The sequence below is a fragment of the Manis javanica genome, chromosome 10, assembly GCF_040802235.1.
Source record: "Manis javanica isolate MJ-LG chromosome 10, MJ_LKY, whole genome shotgun sequence".
NCBI classification, from domain to species: domain Eukaryota; kingdom Metazoa; phylum Chordata; class Mammalia; order Pholidota; family Manidae; genus Manis; species Manis javanica.
Window position 1 is genome coordinate 30,405,652 of NC_133165.1, and position 20,242 is coordinate 30,425,893.

At 50.9% G+C, this 20,242-nt stretch overlaps 1 protein-coding gene across 13 annotated transcripts in view; it reads right to left on the bottom strand.

Moving 5' to 3' along the window:
* Positions 1 to 1,018: 1,018 nt before the first annotated feature.
* Positions 1,019 to 20,242, bottom strand: part of TRRAP (transformation/transcription domain associated protein) — a 117,745-nt gene continuing 98,521 nt past the window's right edge. For 9 of the 13 annotated variants that reach the window (XM_073215063.1, XM_073215073.1, XM_073215068.1 and 6 more), the window contains 10 exons: positions 19,619 to 19,783; positions 18,038 to 18,128; positions 16,537 to 16,736; positions 15,453 to 15,714; positions 12,307 to 12,532; positions 10,805 to 11,022; positions 8,694 to 8,878; positions 4,609 to 4,812; positions 4,325 to 4,519; positions 1,019 to 2,113 (listed from right to left, as the gene is read on the bottom strand). In XM_073215063.1, the coding sequence (XP_073071164.1) occupies positions 1,829 to 2,113; positions 4,325 to 4,519; positions 4,609 to 4,812; positions 8,694 to 8,878; positions 10,805 to 11,022; positions 12,307 to 12,532; positions 15,453 to 15,714; positions 16,537 to 16,736; positions 18,038 to 18,128; positions 19,619 to 19,783 (2,031 nt within the window). In that variant the 3' untranslated portion in view covers positions 1,019 to 1,828. The remainder of the gene's footprint in view (positions 2,114 to 4,324; positions 4,520 to 4,608; positions 4,813 to 8,693; positions 8,879 to 10,804; positions 11,023 to 12,306; positions 12,533 to 15,452; positions 15,715 to 16,536; positions 16,737 to 18,037; positions 18,129 to 19,618; positions 19,784 to 20,242) is intronic. The other 4 variants (XM_073215071.1, XM_073215069.1, XM_073215067.1 and 1 more) reach the window with 2 other exon arrangements.

Sequence of the window (20,242 nt, forward strand, 5' to 3'; positions counted from 1 at the left end):
ATTCCAGAATCCAACTCTCATGAAGACAGCCCTGTAAGTAATTGTAAAACAACTGACTGTGTCTAATTAGCTCCAAAGAAGGAACGGGCCAGTCCAGTCAGGTGGCCAGAAGCTGGCCGCTCTGTCCATGCTCCAGGGTGCAGCTAAGGGGGCGGCAGTCAGGCGGGCCGAGGTGCAGTCCCTCTCCACGACTGGCTCTGGGACCCTGGACGAGCGCCTCACCTTCCGAGCTGGCAGTCCCCTCCCGGTAGAGCAGACCTGGCTCTGGGCTTCCAAGGACGAGGCCAGTGTGAAGTCCCCTGCTGCGAATGCTGGCGTCCCAGGAGCGATCTGGCACCACCTCGGCCCAGAGCTGCTGCCTCTGCACATTTGGTTACTAGAAGCCCCTTGGGGCTGGATGCTGGTGCCACCGAGACCACACAGGCTTCACCCCAGGCTAGCTGGGGCCATGGTACAAAGAGGACAGCAGGCCTGGGAGCCCCGAGTTGTCCCTGCAGCAGACGGAGCACTTCCCAAAGGGGTGAGTCCTTCCAAACTCAGAATCGCAATTTGAGAACCAAAGGGGCGATGGCCCCAGTCGTGCTTCACCGTTATTTCATCCCGCTGGTGTGCTGGGAACTGCCCCCACGTCTTCTGGGACAGAGCTCAACTTTGTTCTCTCTCTGCCCTCAGTGCGGATGGACAGGATGAAGAACGACCAGCTGGTGGAGCCGAAGCCCCTGCGCATGCAGGTCACACTCAGCTGAAGCCCCGGAATACATAAACCGGGCTGAGGGGGCCCCGGTGCCCCACGTGCCCCTCCTGCCCTCCGCTTGGCACTCCTCGTCACCGTCACACACGCTGAGCAGTTTTGGTTCACGCGTAGACCCCGCCCGGGCAGCACGTGTCCATTACCAGGAAGCCACACGGGAGCAGGACCCCTGCTGGCCTGGGGCCTCCAGTCCCTGAGGGGCTGAGAGAGCTGCAGGCAGACCCACCCTACACAAACAAGCATTTTAACGCATGGAAGGCATGACACATCCTTTTATAAAATATTTATTCTAAAAAAATCACACTGTACAAATTTAGATAGAATATTCTCAAAGCTCATATTTATAAAAATGTGAACATTTAACAGACTGGAGTTAACAAACTTCTGTTGCTGTTTCTTTTTAAATAAGGAAGGAAAAAGTGATTTTTTTTCCCAGGTATGATAGTAAACATCCAGATGACATCTAAAGAGCCAGCTGACAGAAAGCGTAAGGCCCGCCTGCTACCTCCATCCTATTCCTCCCAGGGGCTCTGCACCCGGGCGTCGGGGGACGGCGCTGCCTGCAGGTCACGAGGCCTGTGGACCCACGCCTAATGCTCAGCGGGATTCCCAGAGCTGGTTACACACAGCATAAAGCTTGTGCTTAAAGGACAACCAGCATGACCTGTTCATAATTTCCTGTTTCTCTAACAAAGGTTTCTGTACACTTCTTACAAAGGTCTGTACAAAGCAGGAGACTCCTGTGAGGTGTAATTTCTGAAAGAGTTAAAAATGGAAGATACAGAATTGTTTTCCACAGTTCAATCTGTACATTCACACAGAGGGAGGAATATGATAAAAAAGAATTCACAAAGAAATTCTAGACCAGGGAATCCCGGTTACTTAAAAGGTCAATTTAAAAGCTTAGGCGGAGGCTGGGCCCTGCCATTTCTAAGCGCTTCACTGTCTAGTGCAGGCTCCTCCCTTGCACGCACCCTCAGGAGAGCAGCTTCAGCCGGCTCACACTGCAGGACTCCTGCACATACCATGGTCGGGGCGGACAGAGCCGTAAAGGCTGCAGGCTCGGGAGGGGCCGGGTCACAGCCACGGGTGCCAGGCGGGGTCCATGCGGCATAGGTTGTCCAGGCTGTTGGCGGCGGCCACCAGGGTGTTCACCTTGCTCTCCCCGCCTTCAAACTGGGCCAGGCTGTGCAGGCGGGTCACGATGGCGGTGACAGCCTTCTGCACGAGGGAGACCAGCTGCTGGCTGTCCATGTTCTCGGGCTGCCCGGCAGCCGAAAGAGGAGAGGACGTGTCCTCCTGTGTTTTTTTGTGCCAAGCAATGATCTCATCCCGGAGCACTGTTTTCAGGATGCCGTCCACCTGCGGGAAGAGAAGGAAGCAATCTGTGTTTGACCAACAACCCAGAGGGGCAGCTTCCCAACGACACTGTGCTTGGCCGCAGAAGCCGTGGGGCCAGCAAGCCTGGGCACCCAGCGCTGGGGCGTGTGCCCTGTGCATGTGCTGGGGAAGCCGCCTGGGGTGAGATCTGCTGCCTCCATGTGATTCATCAAGGCCTCAAGAGCGCCAGGGCACGTGTGTCTATGGCCCCTGCCGCCACCATGCTGTTGACTGGTGCCAATGTGTTTATCCATCTGTTTCACTCCAGGCCTTTGGGGGTTTGGTCGGGTAGACCTGTTCCTGACCCTGCTGCTACGAGTGCATAACACAAACACCACGCCCCCTGCCCCTACATGGGGGCTTAGGTCCCCCTGTGACCCGCCAGGTGATGGGCGCTATGGAGAAAAGAGCAGGTGAGGAGGGCTCAGCAGGGTTCTCAGCTGGAGAGCATTAAGAGGTCCTATTTGGGTAGAGATGGGACGGAATGCAAGGCACATCTCAGGCTGAGAGAACAAAACTCGGGCCGAGCAGCACGAGTCTCCCTGGCCATCTTGGAGGATCAGCGAGAGCTGTTGCCAGGCCTCCGAGCAGTCACAGCACAGATGCCGGGTTCTGGCCCCAGCTCCGGCACTTGGTTTCCCCGTTTATACACAGGACATAGCAATAAGGCCCCTTCCCCCACATTACATGGAGACTAAAGGCTAGCAGCTATAGAGGGTCCGGAAGAGAGAGCACTGCTGCAGACACCCCAGTCCCAGTCACGTTCAGAGCCTGCAGAGCGCTTTCACCTCAGGCTCCCAGGCTGCTGAGTGACTTCAGACCAGCAGGTTGAAGGCTTATCCTGTCTGACTTGCTCCCAACACAATGTCTTTAGGAGAGATTCCTGCACAGAATGGTCTACATTTCAGCCTTAACCTAAGTGCATCTCCTTGACTTAGCTGCTAAGAAATTTGGGCCCAAAGTGTGGAGAAGGCCCAGCCCCACCCCGTTTACACCAGCAGAGTCTACGTAAAGAGTCACACACGGTGTTACTCCAAGTTGTAATAAAATATGAAGAGACTTCTTCATTCTTTTCAAAGTTTCCAAACTAAATGCCATCCTAAGGATTACCCTATGATTGTTCCTGTAAGTGTAACACTTCTGTATAAAAGAGAACTTCCTATTTCAAGCCATAAGCCAAAGGCGGATGGTGGGAACTGCTATTCACTGCACTGTTCAGAGTACAAACTCCTCCCAAGAAGAAACCGAAAGACCAGGTCACAGCAGCATATGTGCATAGATACACCGTTCCCCAAAAGCAGTCGCACTAATGGGGGTGTTCAGTGTACCACTAACATCAAAAAGAACAAGAGGAGCAGCTAATACAAGGTCCTTGTTCACAGCTAAGCATTTATTCAATAACCTAAAAACAGTTCTGAGTAAATGTTTTTAGAAAGCAACTGTTGTTTAAAGAAAGCCTTCTCTTGTCACAAACTGCTTATTTGGGAAAAAAAGAAAAAAATAAGGTACAACAGGTCTCATAAGTTAAGACAAATAATCTGTGTCCAGTCCCCAACTAGGAAGACATTAGTATCTCGGTGGTGAGGAGACAGGCTCAGGGTCCGAATGAACCGGACCTGAATCCCCGCCTGCTTCTCCCTGCTGGGGGCCCCTTGACAGGCACCTGCCCTCCCAGCCTCAGGGCTCCCATCCACACCACTGCTGGGAGAAGTGGGTGGTGTGCTGGGCGCAGAGAAGGCGCCGGGGAGCGGCCACCATCCTGTCCCCGGGCAGGCCTCTCACACTCCTTCAAGCAGCAGGGCGCCTTGTCACACCTCACACCTCCAGGAGGTGAGCCCATGCCTCCCATGCACTTGTTTAGGCCCCACAACTACAGCCCTGGTGAGGTAGGTGCTGCCTTAGAGAACATCGCTGCCCTTTTATACAGCAGAACAGTCTGTAAAAATGGGCAATTTATCCAACAGAGGCTTCTAGATCCCTTTTTGTAAATGGAGTTCTCAACATCCTAAACATTTCTGGATGGGGAACACCGTAAAACCCCTTTTCCCAAATGAATATGCTTTAATTGTACAATAACAACTAGGTTTTCTAACTTGGCTTTCTCCTCCCCCTCAGCAGATCAGCAGCTCCTGCCAGGCCACATGTGCACGGAGCAACCCCCACCTGAGCCTTCTGTGAGACATGGCGACCCACCTTAAAGTTCGGCTGGGCAAAGCACCGCGCGACAGCGATCATGGAGGCAGTCAATGGGCCAGAGACGCCAATGGTGGTCAGAAACTCAGAAATGTTGGGTGTGAGGCGAAAAGGGACAGGTCGGTTGGCATCTAAGTCTCCAGTTGCATCATTTATATCAAATCGAAAGTAGGCAACATTCAGTTTGCCTGTGTCCTAAGTATGAGGAGGAGAATTTCAGAACTTACACAGCAGAGTGTGGTTGTTAGCAGAGAGGGTCTGTCTGGCTGTTCACACCAAATTACCTGAGCAATCTGTAACATCTCGGGGTTGAGTCTATTTAAATGCAAGACGAATTCTGCAAAGCCAATCAGTGCGAGCTGGATGGTGAACATCTTCCGGAATGTCCAGTAGTCTGTGGCGTTGGGGAATGTGTGCAGAGCCCACTCTTTAAGCATGCTGCGTGGCACCATGTTACTCTGAACCTCCTTGAGGATGTCTCGAAGGACCTGAAGGGACACAACATTCTGTCACTCTTCCACTGAATTTTGGTACCAGTACAGTGAATTTTAACTGACAAATACATATGAACTGTCATTTGACTAAACACGGGGATACACAAGATCGGTCGGCTTCCCTCCAAGATCCCACGTCTTTTGCTCAAAGCCGTCTGAACAAAAGCCTTCGTTTCCTGGGTGAGATCTGTCTCGCTGAGAATGTAGGCAAATACCTGAATACTGTAACTTGCTAAATACAGAAGTATACCAAAAAAAATATTAGAATATTACAAAAGAACAAAAGAATAGTTGAGCACTGACACCAACACCACCACTACATATAAGACAAAGACAAAAATGTTATAAACTGAAGGAGCTTGTCTAACATTAGAGCAGATCTTATACAATGCTTTCAACTGAATTCTGTACCGGAAGACTCACAAGACTGTTTCAAACATCATGAATTTAGAGATCGCCTCAATGAAGAGTTTATTAAGTTAATTTAGGTCTTGTTAGATAGACCAGCGACTAAAGGCACAAGACGCTCTGGGCTAAGTCTTACCCATGTGCTCTGAAGAGCCCTAGAGTGCAGGCTCTACACAACCAAGAGCCACACAGACCAGCTGCCACACGCACCTCTGAGAGCGGAGTGAGGACTTCTAAAATCCAATCCTCCATAAAAGCATTAAGAACATGGGCAAAAATCATCAAAATAGACTTTTCCAGAACTCTGAAAATTAAACAAAGGCTTACAACAACCTGATCAGTTCTTGTTCAAGAAAAAAAGGCCAAATCTTGGTGAGAACGGTGAACTTTGGTGGCAGTTTAATTAATTCATCCTATTCCCATGCATTTCTCTCCAGTTCCACAAGTGGCCTTGAAAACCATCAGAACTGCACCCACACCAGCTATAAACACCAGCAGCCTGACAGCCTTGGGGTGGACAGATCAGATGTGGTGAGTGCCTCTGGAGCCTCAGAGCCCGAGCACTGCCCTGTGTGACCTGTCCTCAGGAAGCTCCCTCGCAGGGCCATCTCCGTGTGGCCTCAGAGTTCAGTCGGCGATGAACAGCCTGCGTGGGGCACTTGTTAGCAGTGAGCACAGGTGCTCACGTCACAGGGACCCAAGGCAGGGACGCTGCCTGGAGCGCATGAGGGCGGCCAAACCTGAGGGCAGGCTGGCAACGCCAGGACTGGGAAGCTTTGAAAAGCTCCAACAGGTTTCTGGGACTCTCTGCTCACGAAAGCCTCAGGAGGCCCGTGGCTCTTACCCACGGCTGACCTCGAGACTGCACAGGGGACACGAAGACTGACGTCGAGTCGTAAGCTGCCCGACCGCTGAAGGCGCGCTGCCCTGCACACCCAGAGGCCCCAAAAAAGGCAGTGGACTTACTGGTTCAAGGCATCTAGGAACTGCTCTGTCAAATTATTAGCTGACAACTGAGGCAAGGGAGCAGGACAAACAGTCCATAGAATCAGACCAGGAAAGTCACTCAACAGATCAACAATAACACACCTGGAGGTGGGGAAGGATCTGGTTTCCTGAGCTGCCACATTGTTTTATTTAAGATGTACAGCTTCCAACAACAACAACAAAATGGGAAGACATGCAAAAAATCAGGAAAACATGGCCAATATACAACACAGGAAAAAAGTGAAGCTACTTGTATAAATATTAAAGTAGAATCAACAATAAAAAGACAAATCATCCAATTTAAAATGAACAAAGGGACTGAATATACATTTCTCCAAAGTAAATATGCCAAGAGCCAATCAGCCCATTAGGAGCTGCTCGGTATCCCTGGTTACCAGGCAATGTGAGCCCATGAGGGCTGCTGTGGGCAGAGGGGCACACACAGCTGCTGGCAGGGAAACGGGGGAACTGGGACCCTCATGCATTAGGGTCACTTCGGAAAATCGCTGGGCAGCACATGAAAATGTTAACAGAAGACTTACCACTTGACCCTGCAATTCTCTTAGTGTATATCCAACCGAAATAAAACATATATTCATAGGAAAACTCATGCATCAATGTTCACAGCAGCACTTGTTATAATAGGCAAAAAGATAACTAATCCAAAAGCCCCTCAGCTGATGCACAGATAAATTACATATGGTCTATTCACACCAGGGAGAATTACTCCATAGTAAACAAGGACAAACTGCTGACTGATGCCACAGAGTGGGTGAACGTGGGAAACACGGTGCCAAGTGAGAGAAGCCAGAACAGAAGACCACACGTTGTTTGACAGCATTAATAAAATATGGCCAGAATAGGCAGATTCAGAGACAGAAGATCTGCACTGGTCAAGGGCTGGGGGCAGACGGGAAGGGGGAGTGACTAGTAATGGGTATGAGGTTTCTTTTGGGGCTGACGTTTTGCAGACAGACAGTAGTGACGACTTCACACCTCTGTGACTTTATGAAAAGCACTGCGTGGTACATTTTAAAGAGTGAATTTTCTGGCCCATGAATTGTATTTCAACAAAGGTGTTAGTAAACAAACGCAAAGAATGAAGCAGCAGAGTTAATGAAATAAACCAGGTACAAAGGGTAAGAAGCAGATTGACGCTGGGACCAGCACCCTTAGCTGTTCCTAAACTGGACCGGTCATCACAGCTTCACCAGTTTATTAGGGGGACTCTGATGTACACGTTTATCCCAATAGAGCTCATCAGTTTCCACACTGTCAGAGGTAAATGTAGCCACAGAACACAATCCATTCACTGCCCACGAGCACCTCAAAACCACCCACAGTCCAGAGTGACGAGGCAGTGACCTGCATGTGACACTGAGTCCCAAGGGAGGTGACGGACTCTGTCCACACAGGCCAACGAGAACAGAGGGACTCCACCTCCTCGGCCTGCACGAAGGCGGGAGGCCGCAGCAGACCCGGAGGCCCAGAGCCCCAGGCCTGCCTGCACCCAGAGTGCTGCCATGGCCAGTGAAGCCAGCACCCTGTGGGCTCCATCCTCCTCAACAAAACATCTGGCAGGACCCAGACCAACCAAAATGAGTCCCTGGAGGAATGGAGGCCAGGTCATAGCTTCAGGCTCTCCTACAAACTGTGAGGCCCTCTAGGCAAGTGCAGGAAGGCCAACAGTGGCATCTGGTGCGCAGGCCAAGGGAAGCACCTCTCAGTGACGTGCAACAATCCCGTACAAGACCTCCTCATCCAGAGCCCGCACCTGCAGGCCTTCCACCTAGCACAGCGATCTGCTGGGCAGGGGGACCTCGTCCACTGCTGGGAGCCGGCCACAGTGGCCAGGTTGCTGTGGTAGCCGTGTGCTCCTGCCAGAGGCGACAGAAAGAGCCGGGCCTCATGTATTTTAGCAACTATACACAGTTCAGAGACTACATATCCCCTAACACCCCCAAGCAAAGCCAGATGAGGGGGGAACAGCAAACAAATAGCTTCACATCCCTAAATCAGGTGTGGCTGCCAAATGAGTTTGCCATAAAGTTATTTTTAAAATTCAAACTTTTGATTCTACAGCATCTTACTATGCTGATAGACAGTGACTGTAATGGGGTTTGCGGGGGGGACTTGGTGAAGGGGGGAGTCTAGTAAACATAATGTTCTTCATGTAATTGTAGATTAATGATAACAAAATGAATTAAAATAATAATTAATACCAAAAAAAAAAATTCGAACTTCTGTGCTTCTAAGTGCAGCAAAAGGTCACAAACCTCTCCAACGCTAAAATTTTACTTCATTTTGTTGTGACAAATGGTCTGCAGCAAAGGACACTTCACCAGGGTCTGCGACCATCTAACTGCTACCATCTCACAAGTCCAGCCCTCTAGGGAAGGAACCTCTAAGGCCCCACCCCCTTTCCCAGCACACACACCATGGAAGCAGCACCTGGCGCCCTGCCCCTCCCGACCCGGTACCTGGTGGCTGGCTTGGGTCCCACGTGCCTGCACAGTGGCCAGTCTGTCGTAGTAACGGGAGATGGGGTTGTCGTGCTCGATGCCCTTCTTGGCACAGCGCTGCTTGTAGATCTCCACGAGGGACAGGGAAGAGGGGTTGTCCTGCACCAGGCGCATCTGCGGGGACACTGCCACCACTCGCGGGACTGAGGGGGCAGGGAAGGAAGGGCAGCTGAGGGGATGGCTATGGCTATGGGCAGGCACCAGCCTTCATGCCAGGCAGCCCTTTGTGAGCAGAGGAAGCTGCAGAGCCGATCCCACACCACGTACTGACTCAGCACAGGGTGTGAAGCTCGGTCTCTTGGGGGACAGAGCTGAGCAGCCACCATCCTGAATTGAAGACCCAGATAACAGGAATGATTCAGAAAATTTTTAAAAAATTAAAAATAAAGAGACTGGGCCAACTGTTCACATTTTAGAGGCTCTCCTCGATTGGGGTTCATCAGGGGAGTCACCCTTCTCCCCGCTCCCATCGCCTTGCCCCGCAGGGCCAAGCATGGCGGTGTTGCGTGTGGTGAGTCAGTGACCACTCAAGGGGTCCTCTGTGCTCTGTGGCTTGACAAGGAAAGCACCCAGAGTGCATCTGGTGATTCCATCCTGTTAATTTACCTGTACGGACAGATGGCGACACATGGGGCTCCCCAGTTACCGTTCTCGCATCTGAGATGTAGTTTATGAAACAATTCATGGAACAGGGCAACACCTGACATCACAACCATACCCAACCAGCAAGCCAGGGGAGCCGGCCTGCCTGCCCTCCCGCCCCAAGCCCACTGCCCCGGTGCGGTGACCCTGTGGACAGTTCCTAGACTTGGGGAATGTCAGCTTCTTCACCCGTACACGAGAGAGCAGCACCCACTCCACAGTGTTGTTGGTGGATCAAATAACACTTCAAAGATAGTAGATTAAAGCCTTATCCTAAAGACATTTTGTAGAAAGCTGAGTTTCCAGAAGATGGCAGCAAGATTAAGCTTGTCCAGGGTGGGGGTGTCACAGCACAACCTGCTCTGGTGCTCTGAGAGGGGCCTGCAAACCAGGGCCTGTGGTGGCCTCAGTCCGTCACCACCACATGAGCCCAGGGGTTGGCGCAGGGCACACAAATGCCATTCTAACAGACACAGTGCTCAGCCAGCCCGCCAGTTAAATCACAGCTACTGGCTTCCTGCCATGGCTTCAGTCCATGAAGAATTTCAAAGTGACTCCAGGGCACATATTTGGACACCATCACTTGGTGCTAACCAAGGGTCTATTTCTTTGGAAGCAGCCAAGATCAATCTATTACACAGCTGGGTCAGCAGCATGATCATGTTTCATATGTGGTAACTACACACAGCTTCCCACAGACTTGTTTTCAATCTACTTCTTATTTTGGGGATACTGAACTTAAAGGGCAATAGATGTAGGTCAGAGTGGGTCAGATTTCACCTTAGCTGTCAGGACAAAGTTCCACATGGGACTAGACAACATGTATCACAACGGGCCCCTAACCTCAGGGACTAAATGCTCAAATGTTTGAACCATGGTTCTTCCCTCCGAGTGAGATGACAGGCGTCTTACTCACGCCCCGTTGTAACAGGAACAGGTCACCCATAAATCAAACACGACCACTTGGTGTGGAAAGACCTCACTCAGGGGCTGTGCTGGCTGCCTTAGCCAAGATTTCTGGGGCCTTCATGGAGCTTCCTCAGCTTCCCAAGGCCTGCACTTTGCTTGGGGAGGGCAAACCCTGCAGTGTGGGTCCCAGGAGTCACGTGGAGGCTCACTCAAACATGAAAGTGTGCTGTGACACGCCCAACAAGCCCCGTGCTCAGCCCAGGCCGATTCCCGGGGAAGAAACTGGCAGCACCCTGGGCCTGGTGCCCCCTTTCTAAACTGGACCTGGGCACAGCCTCGTCCTGCAGCAAGGAGCCTGAGGGCTGGGGGCCGCAGCCTTATCTAGGGGACCTGATCTCCCTCCAAGGCCTTTCCTACTTGGTCAGTCCAGGCACTCTGGGCTGCTGACAGAGGGCACACACAAAAGCCCTCAAAGGCTCATGGGAGCAGCCATGTGCCCCAAAATGCAGTTCTCATACCTGTGAAAAACAAGTGCCTCTTTGTGGTTTCCTTCCTCTTCTCCAAACAGGGATTCAGCAGGCGGAGTAGCTGCAGCACACGCTCCTCTCTCCGTGACTCTGTCAGGCAGGCGTCGTTCATGACAAGGTAGGGGTAGATCTTGCCATTGTGTCCACGGATGTGCAGCCTCCTGGCTGCAGTATTGTGCTTCTGCACAATCTCCACCCTGGGCATAAACCTACAGAGACAAGCAAATAATCAAACACCAGCTCCGAGGCTCAGTTTCCAATCCTTTGGCAGTCAGAATCGTCACAACAAAGCAGGCGGTGTAGTTACAGCAGCCATTTCGACCCCACCTCATTCTGACAAGGCATAAACAGCATGACAATGTTTTATGATACAAGAAAAGAAACGACATCAGTTTCCACACTGGCAGAGGTGGGGCGGGAGGGCAGGCCAAGGGAAAACAAAAGGTAGAATAGATGACGCTGGAGTCCAATCAGTCAGGCCACGGTGACAACTTCAGAGAAGACAGGCTGCCGATCTGGCCCGAGAGCATCGGCAGGGAGCTGGGAGGGACCAGGCTCTGAACGTCAGTCTGCGAATCTGCACTGGGGCAGTGAGGAGCCGGCGTGGGGACTGGCACGCCTCGCGGTCACCCTCCCCGTGGGCCTCTGGGAGTCAGGGAGGAGGAAGGGCTGGCCAGACACAAGCTGGACTTGGGGGAAAGGGAAACCAAATTCTGCATGTTTGGAAAAGCAGAGCTTTGGTGGTGACCATTTGTCACAGCACATTTTATGTTTAACATGAGAAGCAATGCCTTAGTAGATTTTAAAATTGTCTGGTTCTGTTTTTTATTTTTTTTATTTTGGTATCATTAATCTACAATTACATGAGGAACATTATGTTTACTAGACTCCCCCCTTCACCAAGTCTCCCCCAAAAACCCCATTACAGTCACTGTCCATCAGCATAGTAAGATGCTACAGAATCACTACTTGTCTTCTCTGTGCTATACTGCCTTCCCCGTGCTCCTCCCCCTACACTATGTGTACTAATCATAATGCCCCTTTTTCCCCTTCTCCCTCCCTTCCCACCCATCCTCCCCAGTCCCTTTCCCTTTGGTAACTGTTAGTCCATTCTTGGGTTCTGTGAGTCTGCTGCTGCTTTGTTTCTTCAGTTTTTTTCTTTGTTCTTATACTCCACAGATGAGTGAAATCATGGTTCTGTTTTGAATACTGCATTTTAAGTGTTTACAAAAGACTGGGAAACTATATTTTGTCAAGTTCTCTGGGGATTCAGAAAAGGTTCTTTTGGAAACAAAAGGAACAGAAATTTGACTCAAGACATTTGACCTATCAGAGGAGATCCTTTAAGGGTGTTTGATTACTCAAATCCTAGAGCATCTCATGTTCCCATGTTCCAGGGTAAAGGAGAGCACAGGGAGGGGTCAGAGCCTGAAAGGCTGCCCAGGCCTCTCACACTGATGGGTTAGTGATCAGGTGCTGCCAGGCGGACTCACCGAGCGATCTTGATATAATAATGTGTTGGCTTTGGCATCAGAAATTCCCCAGGGATTTCTACTTCTGCTGTCTGTGCTGAGAAATTGCTCAAAAACCGGCACTTTTCTTCTATGAGGAAGAATTTTGGAAGCTGCTTTGTTTTAGCCTCTAGGATTTTGATCCACTTTTTCAATTTAGAAATAAGATTATGAAGCTTCATGGATCCTGGAACACTGAAGTCAAAATCTTCAAAATAAAACATGATTAAAAACATTTTAAATCATCCAGGCTACTTTGAATTCACTACAAACTCATGCTTAAGCAGCTCCTTGCTAGGAACCAAGCATCCTTTAAATCTAGTCTGGAGCAAAAACATTTTAAGTCCCTCGCACTCTTGAAGTGTAACTTAAGGCCTGAAAAAAACGAGAGAGCCTAGTAGGGGGCCCGTCAATTCCCCAGGTGGGGGGAGGGGGAAGAGATGAGCCGCTAACACGGAAGGTCACCCCCATCACAACAGGCTTCTTTCAGGAGAGGATGTGGGGCCCAGGGCTGTCTCAGTGCTGAGCCATGGGGCCTGAGGGATCAGGAGCCCAAGGAGACGGCCCACAGATGACTGCCCGGTGGCAGGCCCGCCTCTGAGCACGCATTACCCTGAGGAACTAGTAAGGCCCCTGGTCAGTGACCAACACAGTGACAGATCTGAAGCTAAATGGGAAAAGGAAGACATCCAGGCGAACACTGAATTATAAATCAGTTCATTAAAGGGATTAAGGCAAGAAATAAAAATGACAAAAATGGAAAATACATACTTCTTGCTTAAGCAATTAAAACCCCCAACTACTGTATTCTCTCATTTTACTGAGTCTCAGTATTAAAAGGTCCATTAGATTGAAAAGTCCTTCTTTTAAGAAACCTCAGTTCCATCCAGATCAACACCTATGGTGGGTGGGGCTCTAATCCTAATTCACCAGATTCTGAAGGTCAGGATAAGCCCAACGACTTCTGTCTGAAACACAGATTCCGCGGGGGCCGTGAGGAGGCCCAGTGCTCATGTCACCGAGAAACCGTGATCCGGCGGCCAAAGGAAAGGTCGGCTTGTGATGCGCAGAGGCACCTTCACACACACGCTCGAGGTAGCCAGACCTCTCAAGCGCTTTCCACGCGCTCTTCCGTGTTTGCTTTTGCAAAGGCAGGTTGGGCAGCGTGAGCCCAGGCAGGGCTGCCCTGGAAGGTCCTCTTTCCACTTGGCTGGGGCAGAGCCTTCCCTGGGCCGCTGCAGGCTGGATGGAGCTAAATGCAGCATGAATGCGGACCCGGGGCTGGCGGGGCCCCATCAACACTGCTGAGGGAGGCCCACAGGCACCAGAGCGGGGTGGCCACCCAAGAGCAGACCTTGGGCATAAGCAGCACCACAACCAAGATGCCCTACTTGCCCATCCCCTCACAGCCACACCCATCTCCTCCCCAGGGAGGGGCCCCCAAGGAGGTGGTGGGGCCACAACTCTTCCACTCTCCACTTGTTATTGTTACCTTACAGATAGAATCATGCAGTATGCCTCCTTCTAAGATTGGCTTTTTGCACTGGGCATAATCTGAGGTCCATCCAGGCTGTGAGTAACCATAGTTAACTCCACTCTGTGTGTTTCGTGTGTGTGTATGTGGACGCACCGCACTGCTGGTCTACTCCCCTTTGAGGGGCATCTGGCAGTGTCCAGTTTGGGGCTCTTACAGAAAGTGGACAGGAGTACCATGTGCAAGCGCCCGGGTGTAAAGGGGTCTTCGCTCTCTGGGTGAGTCTGCTGTGCTATTTCTGGGCTGACTGAACCTCCACACGCACTCCTAGTCAGTGGCCAGTGGACCACCTCTGATTCTCTAATTCAGACTATATTTGATTTAATGATCAGACATTGGAAGGTAAACACATACTGAGTATCATTTCTTTTAAGTAAAACGTGATGATATCCATAAAACTTCACCTCAAACTCCTCCTCTTTCAGGGAACAGGGACAGACCACGTCACCTGGACGTCACACAGAAACATCTGAGACATGAAGCCCTTTGTTCAGTGTGAAGGGCAGGAGGGGCCGGACGGGCGAGCAGCACCTTCCTCAGGTGTCGGCTCCAGGGAAGCCCCTCGACCTTCCAGCAAGTCCAGCGTTTAACACCCACCCACCAGGTGCGGGGGACCAGTGCCCTGGCCCCTGGGCGCGAGGTGGTGGCATGCTGTGCTCCAGGTGGGTTGATCCCTTTGTAGTCAGTGGGGGTAATGTTTTGTTATGTGATTTCAACCTACTCTACATACATACAATTTTTAACTATGTTCTCTGAGGTACAAGTTGTTAAAACATACTTTAAATATCTAAAAATGAGAACCATTTATTTTCTCGTTTAATGTATCAGTAAAGAAAGACTATTTTTAAGACAGTTAGAAAAGGGATAATTAAGCTGAAATGTTTCCTTCAGCTCCGGGAGATTTAGCTATCTTGTTTTCACATGGTGGTCTCTCCCAGGTAGGTGCTCAGGACAGAAGCCTGCAGAGGCCACTCAGAAGCCAAAGCGACCGTCTGGGACCTGGTGCTTCCCAGGCACGTCAGGGGGACAGTGGCAGGGCAGAGGTGGGATTGGGTGCTGTGAGCACCTGCCTGCGGCCGGGGGCCTGGGAAGGCTCAGGCCAAGGGAGGCCGGACTCGCCTGCCTCAGGTAGCACAGGGAGTGAAGCCAGGATCCGCACTCCTGTGGGTCTAGGACACGCAATGAAATACGATCTCCCCGTCACTGCCACCAGGATCCACTTCGTGTGTGGACTGACTCGTGCCTGTGAGTCTCACAGCCTCACCTGACAGTATTAAGTTTCCCCACAGAAACCAAGTGATGGGAGGAGCAGGCGAGCAAGGGCAGGTTCAGCTGGAAACCACCCTCCTCCTGACACGAGGTGGAGCCCCGAGCCCTGGCTCCACACCTTAACCCTCGCTGGGATGGGCGTGAGCTCTCAGGCTGCGGAGCCGCAGTGTCCTGAAGACCCGAGTCTGTTTGAACCCAGGGCAGCCAGCTCACCCCACACGGTGCTAACACACACGGTGACTGCAATCAGCTTGGAGGTTGAAGACGGAGGAAGAGCGGGGGACAGGACCTCCCCCAGGCACAGGAAGAGCGGACAGAGACTCACCGGTGGTGAACTGGCCCTTCAGCTTCTGGAAGACGGGGTCCTGAGCGGTGGCCTGCGCCCGCCTAGCCAGAGACTCGGAGGCGGCGCTGGAGAACATGGTGGAGACATTGGACACGTTCTCCAGGCCCACCCCAAACGTGCTCACCAGCTTCTTCACGAAATTGAGAGTGTGGGGGGTGATTTTGGCATCAGACACAGCCCCGCTTTTCTCAAATGCGACAGAGTAACATTTCGCCAGGCCCTGCTGGAGCTGCCTGAGAACCTGGTGGGAAGAACAAGGGGCAGTTCGCCAAACACAGCTCTCCCTCCAAGCGACTGACTGACCAGATGCATCTGTCTAGCATCCCACCCTGGCCTGGGGCTATTCTGACAGCCACCTGGTGCCCAGCAGGTATAAAACCAATGGGCAGAGAATAGACAGGCCACCCACGGGCTCCACACAGTGAGCTGTGTCCCCAGCAACAAGGACTAAGTGTCCTGAGTGTCACAAAAAAACAAAAACAAAAACCCTACTCTTTTGATCATACATATACCTTCTCCTGATCGGCCACGGAAGACCTTATATCCAGACAGGGTAGTGCTGCCTGCATGGCTGTGCTCACACAAAGTAACGGTCATAACTAGGGGCCTCATGGCCAGCTAGGGGAGCATCTGGATAACAAGGGCTGGTTATTTTATTATCAGCTTATACAAACAGCTTTGAGGAGGGGGCCCGGCTGCTGAAAAGACCTGGAGAGACTCACTGCTGGCACGGGAGATCAGGAGCCGGTGGTTCCCCACACCATCGCGGCTGCCTGGTCGTCTGGCGCTAAGTGACTGAGCTCACAGGGGCAAGCGAGCAAAGTAGGCAACTTAAGCACAGACGTGGTGCTCGCAATTTCATCTCATTTTGAAGTACTCTGCTTCAAATAGTTAAGGCACCAGTGCACAGACGTTAACTATTTGCCTGTTCCACTGTTTAGTTCAAGAACAAAAAATATGTAAATATGACTAGGCAGCTAACCTAAAGATAATATGGCCACAAAATACAGAACCATACAGTCCCTCGCCAAGAAGCCACGCTCCCGAGATCATGTCCAAATACCTCCTCATGCCAGTTTTCTCTGAACCAGACCATCTGGTCGACGATGCCTTCCAGGGAAGACAGAAGCGTCGGGTGGAGCTCTCGTTGCATGTGCATGATTCGGCTGCAGCGCCACATGGGGGCTGTTGCTCTTATGGGCCCTGGATCTGATGTAGAATGGGACTGGTTACCCACTGAACTTGGCTGCTGCTGTCCAGAATCTGAGAGCAACACACACAACGCCAATGTCAGCGCAAACCTGGCCCAGCGTGAGAGCACAGGGCTCTAGAGGACCCATCGGCCAAAGGAGCGCTGGCTCCTGCCGGAGCGGGCTCGTCGTGACACCACTTCCCCGGGGCTGTGGGAAGCGCGGCCTGGCTCCAGGGTCTAAGGAGAGGTGCGCTCAGGGGCACAGGCGCCTGCCCACAGCTTGGCTTCAAACGTTATGGTGGGAAGCAGGATGTGCCCATGCTGAGAGAGGGGAGGCGTGGTGGCAGGCTGGGCGATGGCTCCAGGTGAGGGCGTCACGGGCTCACTCCACTCTCTCTTAAGTCTGAGCATTTTTAAATTTGGGGGAACATATTCCACAATACGTTTGTGTAGTATAGCTCACTTTTAGTAGAATCTAAAAGTAGTTAATGAGCAAGTCTACATTTTTTAAATCTAGGAAAGCCAAAACACATGTATAAAATGGTATTTTGGACAAAGAGCTGCCAGCCGTATGAGAAATATGTTATAGACCTGTGACAGCCATTTTTCTAGCTTTAGCTCAGTTACAATTTAAAAAATCTTAATTTTCAAGAGACCAGAACACAGATCTACCTCAGCAGACCAGGTCAGAGCTGCAATGAGCGGGCTCGTTACGGGCTTCTGTGTGATCTCCTAACCAGCCCAGCCTGTCGGTGGGCGATGCTGTGGCCGTCGGCGGGGAGACCACCTTCTCAGAGACGGGCCTCGCAGCGCAAGTGCTGTGAAGCAACGGTGCTTTGACTGTTCACCAAGTACCACGCTTAGTGGGCACCTGAGCCATTAGGTAAGCTATTTCTTTATATCCTGGGACTGTTCAATATAAATTAAAAAACCTTGTATTTCAAGTAAGTTTTTAAATCTGGTGGTTTTTGATTTCTGTACTGGTTCTGACAGATGAAGACACTCCTTATGACCCAAGTAACATACACAGAGCAGCTCGCATTTGCACTGCTGAGCAGGTTACATTTATACCTCATGAGGCAAGTTAAACTTTGTAATTATCTATAACTAAAAATTTCATCTATTTTTTCCTACTTATGGATGAAATCTCTCAGTAAATGAACACCCCTATACATCATGGAAAAGAGAAACATAAACTTCACTCCAAGATCAGGCCTTGCCCTCTGACCCCCCAGTGTCCTCACTGGCTAAAGATAAGACTGGTCCACGTGCTGGAGGTGCGCTGAGGGCAGGAGCGTGTCCACAGCAGTCTGGACATGGAGTGCCCTGTGGATGCGCCCTCTGCAGCCGGCCGGCCCCATCTGAGACATACCGCTCTTGTAGCGTTCCCGCTGCTCTATTTTCAGGGTCAGGTACAAGGTCCGGATGGGGAAGTAGACTGCTTGGGGATACACCCGTCCAACCTGCTCAGAGACATGGAGCAATAAAGGGCACTGCTTAGCACCACGCTTCTGGCTGAGGACAACGTGCACAGACAACAACCGATGCCATTCGTACATGGCTGGGGTCTGCACCTGGACCAAGCGAGCAAACACTGCACTGCTGAGCTCACACATGGGGCCGGATTAAACAGCAGGTAAAGCATCTAGCTCAGCTTTAAAGATCCAAGGCAGAGCAGCACCACGCACGTCGTCAGTCCTGCCCAGGGGCGGCTGAGGACAGAGACCGCACCTTCATTCGATCCTGGGAATCTGAACAAGTAAAAAATGCACTCGTCCCTATGGGTTATGTTCCTCAGGCAAGTAACAGGAGAAGACAAATGACACCATTCTGCGTATGAGGTACAACTTGCTGGGCACTGTGAACTGTTCCTAACTGACCACCAGGCTCCTTGGTGAGTAACTTTACCCCGTGTTAACTGCAGCACAGAGAGTGAAAGTTTTCTATTTAAGCTAAGAAATAACACTGCTACTAAAGTGGGATTTTATGGCTCCTTCAGAAGGCCTGACTAGATATAACCAGACTCCTCAGACCTTTGAAACCATACCTGTAAGAAGACAGGGAAAAACACCCAGCTCTGCCAGGCCACAGGGTAGCTGGCTCACCACACTAAACAGTTAGTGAACACTGACTCTACATACTGACCAAGATGCTCTGGCACCCAGGAACACAGCTCCTCAGGGAGAAAATAAACCCATTTCTGGGCAATGCAGATGGTGCACCACATGGAAAAAGCTGAGTAATCCAGACAGAGGATGATGCTCGCTGAGGACAATGCTCCTTCGTGAGAAGTTGTATGATGCTGGGATTTTATAAAAACAGCCCCAAGGTGCTGTATCCCAGACTGAACTGTATCCAGGCTTTCACTTTTTGGTCCTTCCTCTCCCCATCAGTCTTTCCATGGGAGAGGGACAATCCGGCACCATCTCCTCTGACAGTCACCACGGCCTTTCTGTAGGGCCTGGTCTGCCCCAGCCCCACCCACACCCAGTGTACCCACTTTCAGCCTATAACAGCTGCAGCCGAACAACCTGGCAAAGGGCCGCGACCACCACATTCTTACAGGTGAGATTTAGTCCAAGCAGATCTGAGGAGCTGGAAGTGCACACCAGGGAGGCATCTGTGAAACACAACCTGAGCGTGCTCTCAGAGTGCTAAGTAACCTTATGCTTTAAGAGAATGTTTACTTTACTTGCACCTTAAAGGGCAACACATTTAAGCAAAGATATTACCATTTTAATATTGTGATGCCCAAGAAATTGCTTTATTTCATCCTGACATATCCATCAATCACTTTTAATCATGCTTTATATCAAGTGATACCTACATACATACATCTTCGTGTCTCTGTGACTTATGTTCAGGACTATGAGCATCACATTTTCCTTCTAGAGGAAAAGAATATAAAATGAAGACAGCTGTTCAGTGAACCAAGCCACCCTGTTATCCCCACCTGGCTAATGAGGTTCAGAAGAAGCTTCCCCTCGGAGCCCACGAGGCAGGTGAGCAGCTGGGGGATCCAGGCCAGCCACTGGATGGGCGGCACACCGATGCAGTACTTGTCCACAGCGTCTGCCAGCGTGTTCTTGTCATCATCAAAACTCAGGAGCCACAGCACCTAAGGCAGAAGGAAAAACCACAGAGCAGAAGGAAAATCCTGAGGCCTTAATCAAGTGGCTTTCCCTCAACATGAAAATACCATACTGAGTAGCTTTATTGGCAGTGTGGAAAAATAGCTATAAAAGGGCCAATAATACTGCTAAATTTAACATATAAATCTTACCAACAGAACCTAAAATTTGAAAATACTTTTTATGTAGATTTCGCTTTACTGCCAATTGCTGACCGATCCGATCTGCTGCCTGGTGGTGGCCAGTGACTCTGAGGAGGCAACAGGCGGAGGGCCACCGACCAGCCAAGTCACACCCGTGATCTCACCGAACAGAAAGTACTTCTGCTAAACGTCTCAGAGGGACATCACCCCAGTATCAGACAGGCCACACGTAGGCAGCCAGGGGTTCATGGATGTCTGAAACAATTACATCTAGAACATAAGCAAATTCAGAGTATTTAGGCA